The 15,410-nt window shown below is 56.1% G+C and overlaps 1 protein-coding gene across 4 annotated transcripts in view; it reads right to left on the minus strand.

The window, feature by feature from the left end:
* Positions 1-722: 722 nt before the first annotated feature.
* MKI67 (marker of proliferation Ki-67) overlaps positions 723-15,410 on the minus strand; it is a 28,045-nt gene continuing 13,357 nt past the window's right edge. The window contains exons 8-16 of one of the 4 annotated variants that reach the window (XM_047760323.1): positions 14,803-14,978; positions 13,056-13,377; positions 12,845-12,963; positions 12,563-12,734; positions 10,940-11,095; positions 8,878-9,812; positions 3,427-8,511; positions 1,831-2,277; positions 723-1,025 (exon numbers count right to left, since the gene is read on the minus strand). In XM_047760323.1, coding sequence (XP_047616279.1) covers positions 963-1,025; positions 1,831-2,277; positions 3,427-8,511; positions 8,878-9,812; positions 10,940-11,095; positions 12,563-12,734; positions 12,845-12,963; positions 13,056-13,377; positions 14,803-14,978 — 7,475 coding nt within the window. In that variant the 3' untranslated portion in view covers positions 723-962. Of the gene's footprint in view, positions 1,026-1,830; positions 2,278-3,426; positions 9,813-10,939; positions 11,096-12,562; positions 12,735-12,844; positions 12,964-13,055; positions 13,378-14,802; positions 14,979-15,410 lie in introns of all 4 variants that reach the window. The other 3 variants (XM_047760324.1, XM_047760322.1, XM_047760321.1) reach the window with 3 other exon arrangements.

Here is a 15,410-nt window from a genome sequence, read left to right on the forward strand (position 1 = left end):
AGCGGTGTCACAGCTTAGAATCAAGGGGTAGCCCGGCCAACGGCCCTGAGACTTGGGGCAGGGGGCAGGGAGGGGGTTCAGATTAAAGCAGTCCTGGTTTAGACAAAGATACTTCAAGTGAAAAAGGCAAGCTTCCTACTTAGTCCTCAAGTAAAGGAACATCTTGGGAGCTCCTTGGTGGCCTAGCAGTCAGAGGACCTATGGGTGTCACTGCTGTGGTGTGGGTTCGATCCCTGGCCTGGGAACTTCCACATGCCACAGGCACGGCCAAAAACATAAAAAAAAAAAAAAAAATTTTTTTTAAAGTGACACCTTCACCCTGAAGAGTCACAAACCACCCTCCAGATCACACTTTATTCCCTCGCGCTCCAGACACGGGGAAGAGGAGAGTCCTGAGCAGGCGGCTGTGCGAGGGCCTGACCGCGTCTCCCGTGGTAAAGGCGCATCCTGTAACGTCCTTTTCCTGTTCCTCTGCTCATCCATTACCGCCTGCTGGGTGCCTGCCTGGTGTTGGGGCCGCACGAGGAGCCCCCCGTTCACGGTCGGATGGCAGATGTACCCGGAAGAGGTGGAGGTCGCAGGCAGACACAGAAGCACTTACGACACAGCCTGGCAGCACCGGAGCCCACGGCCGCCGGGGACCGACCGAGGGAGTCACAAACCTCGGGGCTTCACTTTGCCAAGGTGAAGGCCACACCGTAGCAAAATCCCACCCACCCCACCCCACCCCAGGTTTAAAGTTTTATCACTTTGTGAGACCCGGCAGTCCGCTTCGTCATCAGCACGTGAGGTTTTCGAAAAACTCTTTAGAGCCAGAAAATGCTAAGCTTTGTTCCCTGAGGACCCCAGAGGCTTATTTACAGAATTCACTTTAAAATTTACAGCAAATATGGTACTAGAGCTTATCACTACACTGAATTGATTACCCCCCACCCCCTCCTTAAACTTTAGCTGCATCATCTTCACCGCCCCGACGACTTCTGACTCCTGGTTCTTATTTTCCTGACGGTCACGTTGTCATCTTCCTGTTTGGGAGCAAAATGTAATTTTAAGTCATTTTAAAGAACAATGTTGGTAACCCCAGGCCTGGCGTGTGCAGAGTCAGGAGCTGCCTGCCAGGAAGGCACAGGCCTCATAGCAAAGGGGACTCTGTGGGGATCCTTCGGGATAAGCGAAGCAGGTCTTATCCAGATAATCAGACTGCATTTAATCCTGCCCCCCCCCCGGCCCCCGCATTTGCTCAATGGCCGTAGCCACACGTGATGCTGAACCTGCGGTGGCACCGGTGATGCTGACCACCCGCTGACCTGGATGAAATGCCGTGTGGGGAAGGGAGGACGCGAGGCTGCCTCCTGGAAGGGGACTCCTAATTCCTGAACGGGAGCTCCTGCGGACACCCTAGGGGCTCTGCATGCCCGATTCCCAGAGGGATGCCTTCGAAACCCAAACAGCTCCCTTTGGGTCAGGTCTGCTCAGCCTCTAACCGGAGACGGAGCCCTCTAGCTGGAGTCCTCGTACAGGACCCGCAGGAAGCAGCCAGAGTTCTAATGGGCTAAACCGCCGGTTCTCCCTGGAGGATGACTTTCCTGAGTGAATTTACCATCGGAAGTGGGATTATTATTTTAAGCGGGATTCCCAAGACACAGAAACCCGACTAAGCCGCGAAGGCAGAAATCCATTGGCTTAGAGTCATGCTCCTTAGAGGAGGCCAACCGGAAGCTGGCTGCGGGCTATTTGGTCGCATGCGCTGCATTTGCTTTTGCCACCCGGGGCCAACGTTGTACGGAAATATCCCCGCTCATCAAAAAAGAGGAACAGGAAATCACTTGCCTTTTGAAGACTGTGGGCACCTCTCTTGGCACGTGGAGTTACCCTCGGCTCGGAGTCACGCTCCGATGGGTTCCCTCCAGGGCGGACTGTTGTCTTTCTTGATCTCAAGCCCGTGGCAAGGCCCGAATGTTCCGTGGCTTCTTTCTCTTCCTGATCCTTCCAGCGGGTTTCTGCCCGTTTCTCCCTCGCTTTCGGCTCGGCTGCGTCAGGCGGAAGTGTCTTATTCTGCCCCCCGGATCTCGAGCGCACCTGACGCTCTTGAACTTTGCCCCCCGAGGTGGGATTTTCGGCTCCATCCTCCCGGCCTCGCAGCGCCCTCTCTCCGGAGGTCTTCACAGACTTCTTTTCATGCCTCGTTCTTCTCATCTTTTCTGCAGACGGAAGACACTCAGGTCTCTGCTCTTCTAAATCGGTTTTATTCGGGCGCCTAGGATGCAGGGACATTCCCTAAAAAAGTCAAGACATCCCCAATGATGAGGAATGCAAAACTCCACATGCAGAAGAACATTCGAGGGTGAACTCAAAGGGGGCTTCGTGGGAACATCTTACACTGATGGAGTTGCTGGGATGCCAGTAATTGCAGAGGCAAGGCTGCGCCTGTCGCTCTGATCCTATGGAACAGTTGGCATTCCCACCAATAAACCATGAGAAAGGGATTCAGGATAAACTCGAATCGTCATGTCTGAATGTCAGAGATGTCACTCTGATTACAGTAAGCATGAAAAGGGTGTCCCAGGGAAATGCCCCCCCTTTTCAGGCAGTAAACGAATCTCTAATCCTTTAAGGATTCCTAATTCCTAATCCTTTTAAAGGAGCCTTTAACCCTTTGCTAGAGCAGGACAGGAAAACCTCAATTTCTGCAACTGACAAGCTTCGCTACCTAAGAACCCAGCCAGTGGTGGGGTCCCCAGGACACACTCAGCCCGTGGACGTTGTTCTGTCTAAACACTGCCACACACACCCCTTCCCCCAGCACCCCGGGTTCTGTGTCTAGAACCACAGCACAACTAGGGCACCCACTTTTTCACGGCACAAAGCCCCCCATCTTTGAAGATGAACTTAACTCAGTCACCTCCCAAGAAGTTTCGGCAAAATGTACGATCATCAATTTGACCAGTTATTTCCCCCAATTAGCCTATTCTCTCTGCCAATCCCCAGTGGATGCTTTCTTTTCTTTTCTTTTCCTTTTTAATTGCTTTTTAGGGCCGCAACCGCAGCACATGGAGGTTCCCAGGCTTGGGGTGGAATCGGAGCTGCAGCTGCCGGCCTACACCACAGCCACAGCAACGCGGGATCCCAGCTGTGTCTGAAAACTGCACCGCAGCACACAGCAATGCTGGATCCTTAACCCACTGAGCGAGGCCAGGGATCGAACCCACATCCTCATGGATACTAGTCGGGGTCTTAACCCACTGAGCCATAACGGGAACTCCCCCAGTGGATGCTTCCTGGTGGTCTGCAGTTACCGTGTTGAACACAGACCCCCGGGAAAGGGCAGCCACATGTCCACTTGGGTTACACACAGGTTACACCAAACATTATGCCCAAGGGAGAGCCTCCGCCCGAGCCCCGGTCCCTCGTCACCCCGCCCATCACCTTGTCTGGAGCGCCTGCGGCATCTCCTGGTCCAGCAGCATCCGTTTTCAAGTCACCCTCAGGCAGCTTTCCCACGGGCTCAGTCTTCTGGACCGCGACTCTCAGGTTTTTCTGCTTCATGCCCAGGGGGTCGGGCAGGTCCCCTCTCTCCCTGGGGGCCGCCCTCTGCCTCTTCTGCAGTGGCTTTTCGTCCCCGGGCTCCTGCACGGCCGTATCGGGGCGCAGCCTCTTCCTCCCTGAGGCCCGGCCGGCCTCTCCCTGTTCCCTCTGGGGGGATGCGTGGCTTTCACTTGGTGATGCGCCCCCAGGGTCTTCCGTGGATCTGACTTTAGAGGCCCTGAGGTCACTTCGGGATGTTTCTGCAGGCCGTCTTCTGCCTGCTGTTGGCCTCAGGGCTGTCTTAACGACGGCAGCATCATTTCCCAGTCCCTTGGCCTGGTCTGGCCTTGGGAAAGGCTCCTTTACACTGCCCGGGCCTCCCGGCGGCTGGGCCTTTTCCTTATGTGATCTCAGCCGATTCTTGGTACCAACAACCTCTTCCGCTGAGTCCAGGTTCGGCCCCGAAGTTTCCTTAAACACTGCGATGTCTTTCTCATCAGCTGCCGGTTCTGACCCTGTGGTTCTGGTTTCCCTCGCTGCCCGGGTGGGCCTCCTGGGCGCTGACGGCCCTTCTGCATCCACTTCCCCTGGTGGTGACCTGAGCCGCCTCTGTCTGGTGGGCCTGCTGGCTGGTCCCACGGGTGGAGGTGGGCAGGGCACTGCAGCGATTTTAACCTCACTCACCTCTTCCGTGGCCTGGTCTGGCTTTGGGAGACTGGGCTTGTCTTCCATGGGCTGGATCTTTTCTTTAGATGTTCTCAGCCGACTCTTGACGCCACTTACACTTGCGGCAGGGTTGAGTTCCTTCCCGGAGGTTCTTTTAGACACTGCGATGTCTTTCTCACCAGCTGCCGGTTCTGACCCTGTGGTTCTGGTTTCCCTTGCTGCCCGGGTGGGCCTCCTGGGCGCTGACGGCCCTTCTGGGTCCACTTCCCCTGGTGGTGACCTGAGCCGTCTCTGTCTGGTGGGCCTGCTGGCCGGTCCCGCAGGTGGAGGTGGGCAGGGCGCTGCAGCGATTTTAACCTCACCCACCTCTTCCTTGGCCTGGTCTGGCCTTGGGAAGGGCTCCTTTACACTGCCCGGGCCTCCCGGCGGCTGGGCCTTTTCCTTATGTGATCTCAGCCGACTCCTGGTGCCAACAACCTCATCCGCTGAGTCCAGGTTCGGCCCCGAAGTTTCCTTAAACACTGCGACGTCTTTCTCATCAGCTGCCGGTTCTGACCCTGTGGTTCTGGTTTCCCTCGCTGCCCGGGTGGGCTTCCTGGGCGCTGACGGCCCTTCTGCGTCCACTTCCCCTGGTGGTGACCTGAGCCGCCTCTGTCTGGTTGTCCGCCTGGTAACTGGTTCTGCTGGTGGAGATGTACAGGGCATTTTGGTGGGTATATCATCAGCCACGGGGTCCTTGGCACGACATGGGGTTTGGAAGAGCTCCTGGAAGCCAGCCAGGTCTTCCAGGGGTGGGACTTTCTCCCCGAGTGTTCTCCTTGGTCTCTTCCGTTCTCCAGCTACATTTTCTGCTGAGTCCAGTTTCTGCTTTCGCATTTTCTTAAATGCTTTGTCTTCCTCCTCAGCTGCTGGTCCTCTGTCTGAGTGCCCGGCTTCCTCCGGTGTCTGTCTGGGTTTCCTGGGTGCTGAGAGCTCAGCCTCTGTGCCCACCTTCTGGGGAGGGGTTCTGAGCCCTCTCTTCCTACTCACTGGTGTGTTGACTGGCTCTGGCTGTGGAGACAGACAGGGTGTTTTGGGGGTTTTGTCACTGGTCACTGGGTCCTTGGCGTGAGGTGGGGTCTGGAAGAGCTCTTGGAAGCCAGCCAGGTCTTCCAGAGACTGTGCCCTTTCCCTGGGCGTCCTTGGCCGCCTCTTGCTTCCACCTGCATTTTCTGCAGCGTCCAGTTTCTGCTTTGGAGTTTCCTGAAATAACCTGATGCTCTCACCACCACCTCCTGGCTCGCTGTGCATGTGCGGGGTCTCCCCCAGGGCTCGTGTGGGTTTCCCGGGAGCCGAGCCCCCAGCCTCTACGACCACCTTCCCCAGAGGCGTCCTGAGCTGTCTCTTCCTATTGGTTGGTGTGACAGTGGCCTCTGGTTGTGGAGAAAGGTGGGAAACTTGGGGTGTTTTGACAATGGCCATGGGTGCCTTGGTGTGAAGTGGGGTCTGGAAGAGCTCTTGGAAGCCAGCCAGGTCTTCCAGAGACTGTGCCCTTTTCCCGGGCGTCGTTGGCCGCCTCTGAACTCCTGTTCCACGTTCAGCAGTGTCCAGTTTCTGTTCCGGAGCTTCCCGAGATGCTGCAGCGCCTCTGTCCCCACTCTCTGGTTCTCTCTCTAAGAGCTTTGCTCCTCCTGGTGTTTGTCGGGGTGTCCTGGGCGCTGAGAGCTCCGCGTCTGTGTCCCCTTTCTGGGAAGGGGTCTTGAGCCATCCCTTCCTACTTGGTGTGTTCACTGGTTCTGGTTGTGGAGACTGACAGTGTGTTTTGGGGGTTTTGTTGTCAGTCCCGGGGTCCTTGGCGTGCTGTGGGGTCTGGAAGAGCTCTCTGAGGCCAGCCAGGTCCTCCAGGGGTCGGGTCTTCTCCTTGGGCGTCCTTGGCCGCCTCTTAATTCCTGTTATGTGTTCTACGGAGTCCAGGCTCTGTTCTGGAGCTTCCTGCGACCCTGCAGTGCCTCTGTCCCCACCCTTTGAGCTCACAGTGTCTCCTGGTGTTTGCCGAGGCTGCCTGAGGCCTGAGACACCCTCCGGCACCTCCACCTTCTGGGGAGGGGTTCTGAGCCCTCTCTTCCCACTTGCTGGTGTGTTGACTGGTTCTGTTTTGGAGGTTTTGTCACTGGTCACTGGGTCCTTGGCATGAGGTGGGGTCTGGAAGAGCTCTTGGAAGCCAGCCAGGTCTTCCAGAGACTGTGCCCTTTTCCCGGGCGTCCTTGGCCGCCTCTTGCTTCCACCTGCATTTTCTGCAGCGTCCAGTTTCTGCTTTGGAGTTTCCTGAAATAACCTGATGCTCTCACCACCACCTCCTGGCTCGCTGTGCGTGTGCGGGGTCTCCCCCAGGGCTCGTGTGGGTTTCCCGGGAGCCGAGCCCCCAGCCTCTACGACCACCTTCCCCAGAGGCGTCCTGAGCTGTCTCTTCCTATTGGTTGGTGTGACAGTGGCCTCTGGTTGTGGAGAAAGGTGGGAAACTTGGGGTGTTTTGACAATGGCCATGGGTGCCTTGGTGTGAAGTGGGGTCTGGAAGAGCTCTTGGAAGCCAGCCAGGTCTTCCAGAGACTGTGCCTTTTCCCTGGGCGTCCTTGGCAGCTTCTGAACTCCTGTTCCACGTTCAGCAGCGTCCAGTTTCTGTTCCGGAGCTTCCCGAGATGCTGCAGCGCCTCCGTCCCCACCTGGTCGTCTGTCCGCGAGCCCTGTTCCTCCTGGTGTCTGCCGAGGCTTCCTCAGCGCTGAGAGACCGTCCCGCGTGTCTGCCTTCTGAGAAGGGGTCTTGGATGTTCGGGTCTTGCTGGTGGACGTAACAGGTGCTGCTGCTTGTGAAGCATGGCAGGGCATTTCCGGGGTCCCGTCCTCAGCCACGGGGTCCTTGGCACGACATGGGGTTTGGAAGAGTTCCTGGAAGCCAGCCAGGTCTTCCAGGGGTGGGACTTTCTCCCCGAGTGTTCTCCTTGGTCTCTTCCGTTCTCCAGCTACATTTTCTGCTGAGTCCAGTTTCTGCTTCAGCGTTTTCTTAAATGCTTTGTCTTCCTCCTCAGCTGCTGGTCCTCTGTCTGAGTGCCCGGCTTCCTCCGGTGTCTGTCTGGGCTTCCTGGGTGCTGAGAGCTCAGCCTCTGTGCCCACCTTCTGGGGAGGGGTTCTGAGCCCTCTCTTCCTACTCACTGGTGTGTTGACTGGCTCTGGCTGTGGAGACAGACAGGGTGTTTTGGGGGTTTTGTCACTGGTCACTGGGTCCTTGGCGTGAGGTGGGGTCTGGAAGAGCTCTTGGAAGCCAGCCAGGTCTTCCAGAGACTGTGCCCTTTCCCTGGGCGTCCTTGGCCGCCTCTTGCTTCCACCTGCATTTTCTGCAGCGTCCAGTTTCTGCTTTGGAGTTTCCTGAAATAACCTGATGCTCTCACCACCACCTCCTGGCTCGCTGTGCGTGTGCGGGGTCTCCCCCAGGGCTCGTGTGGGTTTCCCGGGAGCCGAGCCCCCAGCCTCTACGACCACCTTCCCCAGAGGCGTCCTGAGCTGTCTCTTCCTATTGGTTGGTGTGACAGTGGCCTCTGGTTGTGGAGAAAGGTGGGAAACTTGGGGTGTTTTGACAATGGCCATGGGTGCCTTGGTGTGAAGTGGGGTCTGGAAGAGCTCTCTGAGGCCAGCCAGGTCCTCCAGGGGTCGGGTCTTCTCCTTGGGCGTCCTTGGCCGCCTCTTAATTCCTGTTATGTGTTCTACGGAGTCCAGGCTCTGTTCTGGAGCTTCCTGCGACCCTGCAGTGCCTCTGTCCCCACCCTTTGAGCTCACAGTGTCTCCTGGTGTTTGCCGAGGCTGCCTGAGGCCTGAGACACCCTCCGGCACCTCCACCTTCTGGGGAGGGGTTCTGAGCCCTCTCTTCCCACTTGCTGGTGTGTTGACTGGTTCTGTTTTGGAGGTTTTGTCACTGGTCACTGGGTCCTTGGCGTGAGGTGGGGTCTGGAAGAGCTCTTGGAAGCCAGCCAGGTCTTCCAGAGACTGTGCCTTTTCCCTGGGCGTCCTTGGCCGCCTCTGAACTCCTGTTCCACGTTCAGCAGCGTCCAGTTTCTGTTCCGGAGCTTCCCGAGATGCTGCAGCACCTCTGTCCCCACTCTCTGGTTCTCTCTCTAAGAGCTTTGCTCCTCCTGGTGTTTGTCGGGGTGTCCTGGGCGCTGAGAGCTCCGCGTCTGTGTCCCCTTTCTGGGAAGGGGTCTTGAGCCATCCCTTCCTACTTGGTGTGTTCACTGGTTCTGGTTGTGGAGACTGACAGTGTGTTTTGGGGGTTTTGTTGTCAGTCCCGGGGTCCTTGGCGTGCTGTGGGGTCTGGAAGAGCTCTCTGAGGCCAGCCAGGTCCTCCAGGGGTCGGGTCTTCTCCTTGGGCGTCCTTGGCCGCCTCTTAATTCCTGTTATGTGTTCTACGGAGTCCAGGCTCTGTTCTGGAGCTTCCTGCAACCCTGCAGTGCCTCTGTCCCCACCGTCTGGGTTCCTGTAGGAGAGCCCCGCTCCTCCTGGCGTTTGCCGGGGCTTCTTGAGGGCTGAGAGACAGTACCCCGTGTCTGCTCTCTGGGGAGGTGTCTTGAGTGGCCCGGTTATGCTGTCTAAGCTGAGGATGGGTGCTGCTCGTGGAGGCTGGCAGCGCATTCCCGGGGTTTCGGCTTCAGCCGTGGGGTCCTTGGCGTGCTGTGGGGTCTGGAAGAGCTCTCTGAGGCCAGCCAGCTCTTCCAGGGGTCGGGTCTTCTCCTTGGGCCTCCTTGGCCGCCTCTTGCTTCGAGTTCCACCTTCTGCAGGGATCCGTTTCTGCTCTGGAGTTTCCCTAAACAGCTTGATGCTTTTACCATCCCCAGAGGCTCTGCGCACAGGCGTGGTGGCCCCCGGTGTCCGTGAGGGCTTCCCGGGGACCAAGGGCCCCTCGGGGTCCCCTTTCCGGGAGGGGGTCTTCAGCTGTGCACTCCTCCTGGAGGTCGTCCCAGCTCTTTCCGCTCCAGGCGGTTTGCAGCACGTGCCTGCGGCTCTGTTCTCAGCACCCGCTGCTTCCTTGGCCCGGGCTGGCGTCTGCCAGAGTCCTGGCCGGTCCACCTGCGCCGCCCCCGGGGGCTCTGGCTCGGGCAGGGCCTCCACGGGGATCAGGTCCACCACTGGTTCACACTTGACCTCGGAAGCGGCTCCGGATCTCCTCCCAGCTGACGTCTTGGTAGAACTTTCTTTGGATTCGACGTTCTCCTTCCCCGATTCAAAAGGCCTTTCACTGTCCCTCCTCTCTCTCTCCAGCTCGGGCGTGGCCAGCGGCGTGTTCCCCAGGCATCTTCCCAGGGCGTCCTGGACAGTGTGGGGTCTTGAGCCTGCGGCCTGTCTCTCAGGACCCGGCGTCTGTGGACCCCTGAGCTCCGAGGACCTTCTAGGCCTGTTTGCACTGGATGCTGCCTTTGGCAGCTCTGCCTCGGACCCCGGAGATTTCATCTCGGCACCTGTCGTTTTAGAGACACTCCTAGGAATTTTGGCAATACTTTCATTCATTCTAATAGGTGGGCGTCTCAGGACTGGGCTTTCGGAGCTTCTATCTGCCGGCTCTTTTGGCGAATCCTCCGGCCCGAGGGACACGTCCCCTCCTACAAGAAATTAAAACACACAGGCTGCAAATACTCTGCTCACTGTGCTGTGTCAGTTTGGTATTTTGTCCTCAGGAGGTATTAAGAGCCAGTGATTCAGCCTCCCAGCCCCTAAGGATATGCGGCTGCTTATTGGCCATAAATCTGCTGGCGTGGAAACCACACACGCTTAATACTGTTATTGGCTGTGCAGTGGGGTCATGCTTTGGTGCTAGGATCTATGGGGAGGAGATAAAGAAAGATCCTTAAGAAGGCACCCCGTGAAGGCTCCCACCCAGGTCTCAGTGAGATGAACACAGATTTTTTTGTTGTTGTTAAACATGAGAAACAAACAGCTATTTCATCTGCTGGGCTGTCAAGGCAATAACACAGACCGTGTCTATACACGTAGGGTCCATGTGACACACAAAAAAGGTCTATTTTCTAGGGACAGGAAGCATCTTGAGTGTGGCACGCTGTTCGTCTATGACAGGAACCTGGGGCCCAGCATCAGTGAGAGAGAAGCCCCCCCATCTCACGCTCATCCTGCGGCAGGTGGCAGTTGCCCACCCAGAGACAGGAGAACCTGCCTGGGGCTCACCTGCTGCTTTTTTTGTGGGGAACCAACAGCACTCTTGTGTTTGACTAATCTACGTGCCGTTGTGATGAGAGACCCTTATGCTTTCCTGCTTATCAGCCTCTGTACTTGGACTAAATGAAGAAGGCCGAGTGTATGCAGGTGGTTTACGGTTATTAAACAAGGATGCTCTTTTAAGCAAGTCTGGGAAAGGCAGGGTTAGTTCATCTGCTGCTAAGAATTTCTCTAAAAAAAAAACAGGACAGAGAAGCTGGACCTGGTACTTGATCAGGAGTGTGTGTTGTAGAGAAGGAACACAACAGCTGTTGTGAAATGAAAAAATACCATCGGAGGCTCCGCTTTAGCGGTGTCTGGGGAGCATTGGGACACAGGTTCGATCCCCGGCCCAGTGCAGTGGGTTACGAATCCAGCGTTGCCGCAGCTGCAGTTTAGGATCTGATCCCTGGCCTGGGAACTCTATGGCCACAAAAGACAAAAAAGAATACCACCTACGGTTCCCACTGAAAACATCAAAGTGCCGGGGGGGTGGGGCGGTGGGAGGGAAACCAACCCCCAATTTCTGGAGTGCACAGCAGAGGTTTTTCTCCTGGATGAGGTCCCAGAAGCTTTTTCCCAAGTAGATCCTCTGGATTTGAAAAAGTGGAGGCACACGTGCTCATCCTGTGTGGCTTCTCTTTCGCTGGCGTCTTAAACATTTCCGTCAGCCCTGTGACAGGAACATAGTGGAAAAGCAGTGAACACGCAGCTCCTACCTGCAGACAACCAGGCCAGTCCTGACACACAACAAAGGGAAGGACAGAATGCCAGCCGCAGGCGGCTCCCCAGACTTCCCGGGAGACGAGAATCCTGCCAGAGGGTCCTCAGCAGCCGTGAACCCGATTTTTTAAGAGGACGGTGGAAAGTTAGACGTCACCTCTTCTTCTCAGAACGAAAATCAAACACAGGAAGCTGATGTCCCCCTTCTTACAGACTGGTCCCCAGGTGTGAGACCCGACAGAGGACAGAGGCTGCCCCGCGGGGTCTCCCCTCCGCACGGCCCAAAACCTGGAGCCGTCGTGCTGCTCAGTGCATCCCAGGCTACGCAGTGCGGGCGCTGATGAGCAGATACACTGTCCCCGGATTCTACAAGTGACCAAGGCCTGTCCGTTTTTAGTGCTGTCAAGTAATATCACCGTCTTTTCATTTTTAACACCAAAACCTCACATGACCTCAGGGAAAAAAACCAGTACAGCATCTCAATGGAGTTGCTCAGACACACACCATCCCCCGTCCTCCTTCCGTCCCTCCTTCCGCCATCAATGGACCCAAACTCGCTCTCCGTCTGGTACTTCTCGGCAAACTGTGCTTGGGAAGACTCTTCTGGAGGCTCCTGAGTTGGCCAACCCCCTGAAAAATCTCGTCCCTCCGCCACTGCTCAGGCCGTCCTTAAAATATCCAGGATTCAGCCCTCCTCAGACATTCATGTTCTGTCATAAAAGCCCTCATACCAAGGGGTGGCCACGGCTGACTCTCTAGAGAAATGGTTGGAAGGAAGGCTGAGAAAATCCACCATCTGGGGCACGGAGTATTTAACCCTCGATTTATCTTAAAAAGATTGTTGAAAATCTGTCTTCAGTGCTCCATTACATGTATATCAGTACATTCATATATGCACCTGATTCTCAAGGATACAGATACACACGTAACTGCAGAGTGGGTGTGGTATAACTTAATTTATTTTTCCTCGTGGAGCACATTATCAGAACTCTAGCTATATCACTGTGCTACATTTATTTTTCAAAAGGCTTAATGTGCCTTAATCCACATGTGACCCTGACAGGGGAGCACTGTGCATGAGTTACATAAATGGTACAATACTCCCACCTGAAATTCTCTCATCCTAAGATTCCACCTAGGGAGTTCCCGCTGTGGCTTAGTAGGTAAAGAACTTGACATAGTATCCATGAGGATGCGGGTTCGATCCCTGGCCTCGCTCAGTGGGTTAAGGATCTGGCATTGCCACAAGCTGCCATGTCAATCACAGATGCGGCTCGGATCCTGTGTGGCTGTGGCTGTGGCATAGGCCTCAGCTGCAGCTCCGATGTGACCTCCAGCCTGGGAACCTCCACATGCCGCAGGTGCACCGTAAAAAGAAACGAGAAAGAAACCAAAAGAGCCCCGGCTGTGCTTTTACCTGACAGATCTTCGCCAAAGTCCAATGGTTTGTGGGGCACAAAGCTGTTGAGGATCCTGCAGGGCCGAGCCGGCCCGGTCACTTTCTCCAGGTGAGCTCTTCCTACCACGATGGTGCAGGGAGAGTTGGCGTGGCCTGTGCTGAACTGGTTCTGAAGAATGTCAGTCGGCTTCTGGAAAAGAAACGCGGAGGCCCCCAGAACATCAGCGCGGGAATCCACACTGAACGCGCCCTTCTGGGCGTGAGTGTCAAAGAGCCGCGCCCCCCCCCGGGGACACAGACCTTGGGCGGATTGGTCCTCCTGGGCTTCTTGCTCAGCGGTCTCGGAGGCCCGCGCTTGACGGCTTTGCTCTGTGTCTGCTTGGCCCCGAATTTCACGACGTCTGCCCAGGATTTGGCCACTGTCACAAGGAAAAGAAGGATGAGACTCTGCAGAGCTATCGGCCAAGCGAGGAAATTCGCCCGGAAACCGATGCGCGGAAACCACACTCACCAATTAAATTGGCCTCAGAAGCGCCACTCCTTCGCCTGGAGTAAATCATCTGTAAAATCCCGTGCTGGCCCCGATCCAGGGAGGCTCTCTTCAAAGGCAGGCTGCCGCTCTTCCTGCCTCCTCTCTTGGGCGGCTCTGTCTGGTGAGGAGCTGTGCTGCCGCTGGAGACGGAGGGCGCCTCGGCGGACCCACGGCACCGATCGGGTGCGGCTGGAGAGGCGTGGGGCGCCGGAGGAGCTGGCGATCTCAGGCGAGCATGTTGTGCGGTCGTTTCCCGATGGGTTTCTGAAGAATCTTCCTTCCCGGATGGCTGAGGCTGCTCCTGACAAGATGTCAACGCTTATAAGAAACCTTACCACAGAGAGGACACCTCCGAAATGAATGTGAAAATTCTACTTGAGAACTTGAGGTGTTTAAGTCTTTCTTTTTCCCCTTTGGCCACACCTGCGGCATACGGAATTTCCTGGGCCAGGGATCGAACCTGTGCCACAGGAGTGAAATGCCAGATCCTTAACCACGAAGCCACCAGGGAACTCCCAGGTTGTTTCAATCTTAAAGCACCAAACGTTTCAACCAGTGTCTGTCAAGTGTACGACAGAGATGGGAGTCTGTCCCCTCGTTTAAGGAGAAAGAAAGGCAGTTTACAAAGAAGCTAACAAGGACTTCCCGTTGTGGCCCAGAGGGTTAAGGGCCCCAACATTGTCTGTGAGGATGCAGGTTGGATCCCTGGCCTTGCTCAGTGGGTTAAGGATCTGGCGTTGCTGACAGCCGCAGTGTGGGTCGCAGATGGGGCTTGGATCAGATGCTGCTGTGGCTGTGGCATCAGCCTCAGCTGCAGCTCTGACTCGACCCTTGGCCTGGGGACTTCCATATGGATGCCGGTGCCATGATAAAATAAAAAGCGAAAAAAGCAGCTGACAAGTCTGAATCGGGGTATTTCAGGTGGAAGGAACTTCTACCGGGTGAAATGCTGACCTAAACCCAAGGGCACACCACCCACAACAAGTGTTTCTGTGAGACTGTGCCCACCTGCACGGAAGCAGCGCGCCCACTTCTGGGCGGGGACCTATATAAAAGGAAAGGGAAGCAAGACACACCTCACACTTCCTTTGGAGGGAAAAGAAAGTCAAGAGGGCCCCGGGCCTGCTGGCGAACAGGAACTGAGGGCCCACAGCTTTCTAGAGATCTAAGACCACAGCCTGGGGCAGGTGGTGCCAAGGTCTCAGGAGCTGATGGTGAAAATCCTAGGCACGCTGCCACCTAGGACCTCTTTCCACTTTATAGCTCTAAATGGGAGAAAACCAAAACCTTATGGTTCTGGACTCTTTCCAGACGGCGTTTATTATAACCCCAAAATGCTCATCAGCCCTGGAAGTGGGTGTGGGGGGCAGATGGCCTCTGCAGAAAAGGGGAGCCTCAAGGGACCCCCGGTGCTGGGCCACCCTTGGGCCCTGGTCAGGAAGCAGGTGTTCGTTCCCCAACACCCGCTGGAAGGAGCGCTCATGGAGACTTGCCTCATCTACTTTTTATTAGAAGGAAAGAGGTCTTCTGTCTGTCTAGAAGGGATCGAACCCGTGTCACGGAGGCAAAATGTCAGATCCTTAACCACGAAGCCACCAGGGAACTCCTGGGTTGTTTCAATCTTAAAGCACCAAACATCTCAACCAGGGGCTGTCAAGTGTACGACAGAGATGGGACCACAAGGATGGGGAGCCTCAGACCCAAGGGGACCAGCAGGTGACCTCACCTTGATGATTTTCTTCAGCACAGCTGGCGTGTGGGTGGCCAGCGACCTCCTCTGCTTTGGCGTCTCCCCTCTCTTGAGAGGCGTGTTAGGAGGTAAGTTCTCATCGAATAACTCGGGCCTCAGACGCCCCCCGAAGGAGACCCGCCTCCTCTTCGGGGGCACCCCCTCCGTCTTCTCTGGAATAGCGGACACAGGCATGAAAAAGGTCATGAAAACCCGCAGCGGAGGTGCGCCTTGTTCCCAATTACCACTGGAGGCAAACCGATTGTAAATTCGCTGCGACCGGACCCCAGAACCTGCGTTTTCATGGGATGTTGATGGAGTTTCAAGGGCTCCTCAAAGAGCCAAGACGAACCCCCAAACACCAAGTCCCAACCCAACAGGATCGGACTTTCTTTAAGGTTGACAAAGCCTGTGTGGACAGAGCTTCGTCAAGGGTGGGGCCTGAAGCAGTGGAGCAGGGGGTGTCGGAGCAGCAGAAGCCTGAGAAAGCTTTGCCAAAGCCACGCTCAGGCCTCACCCAGATCTGCCCGGGGAGCAGAACCCTCGAGCTGGAAACTGCTCCTGGTGATAGTGACCGATGGGCAATTGTATTTATTTATTTGTCT

Source organism: Phacochoerus africanus, chromosome 15 (assembly GCF_016906955.1).
Source record: "Phacochoerus africanus isolate WHEZ1 chromosome 15, ROS_Pafr_v1, whole genome shotgun sequence".
Lineage (NCBI taxonomy): Eukaryota > Metazoa > Chordata > Mammalia > Artiodactyla > Suidae > Phacochoerus > Phacochoerus africanus.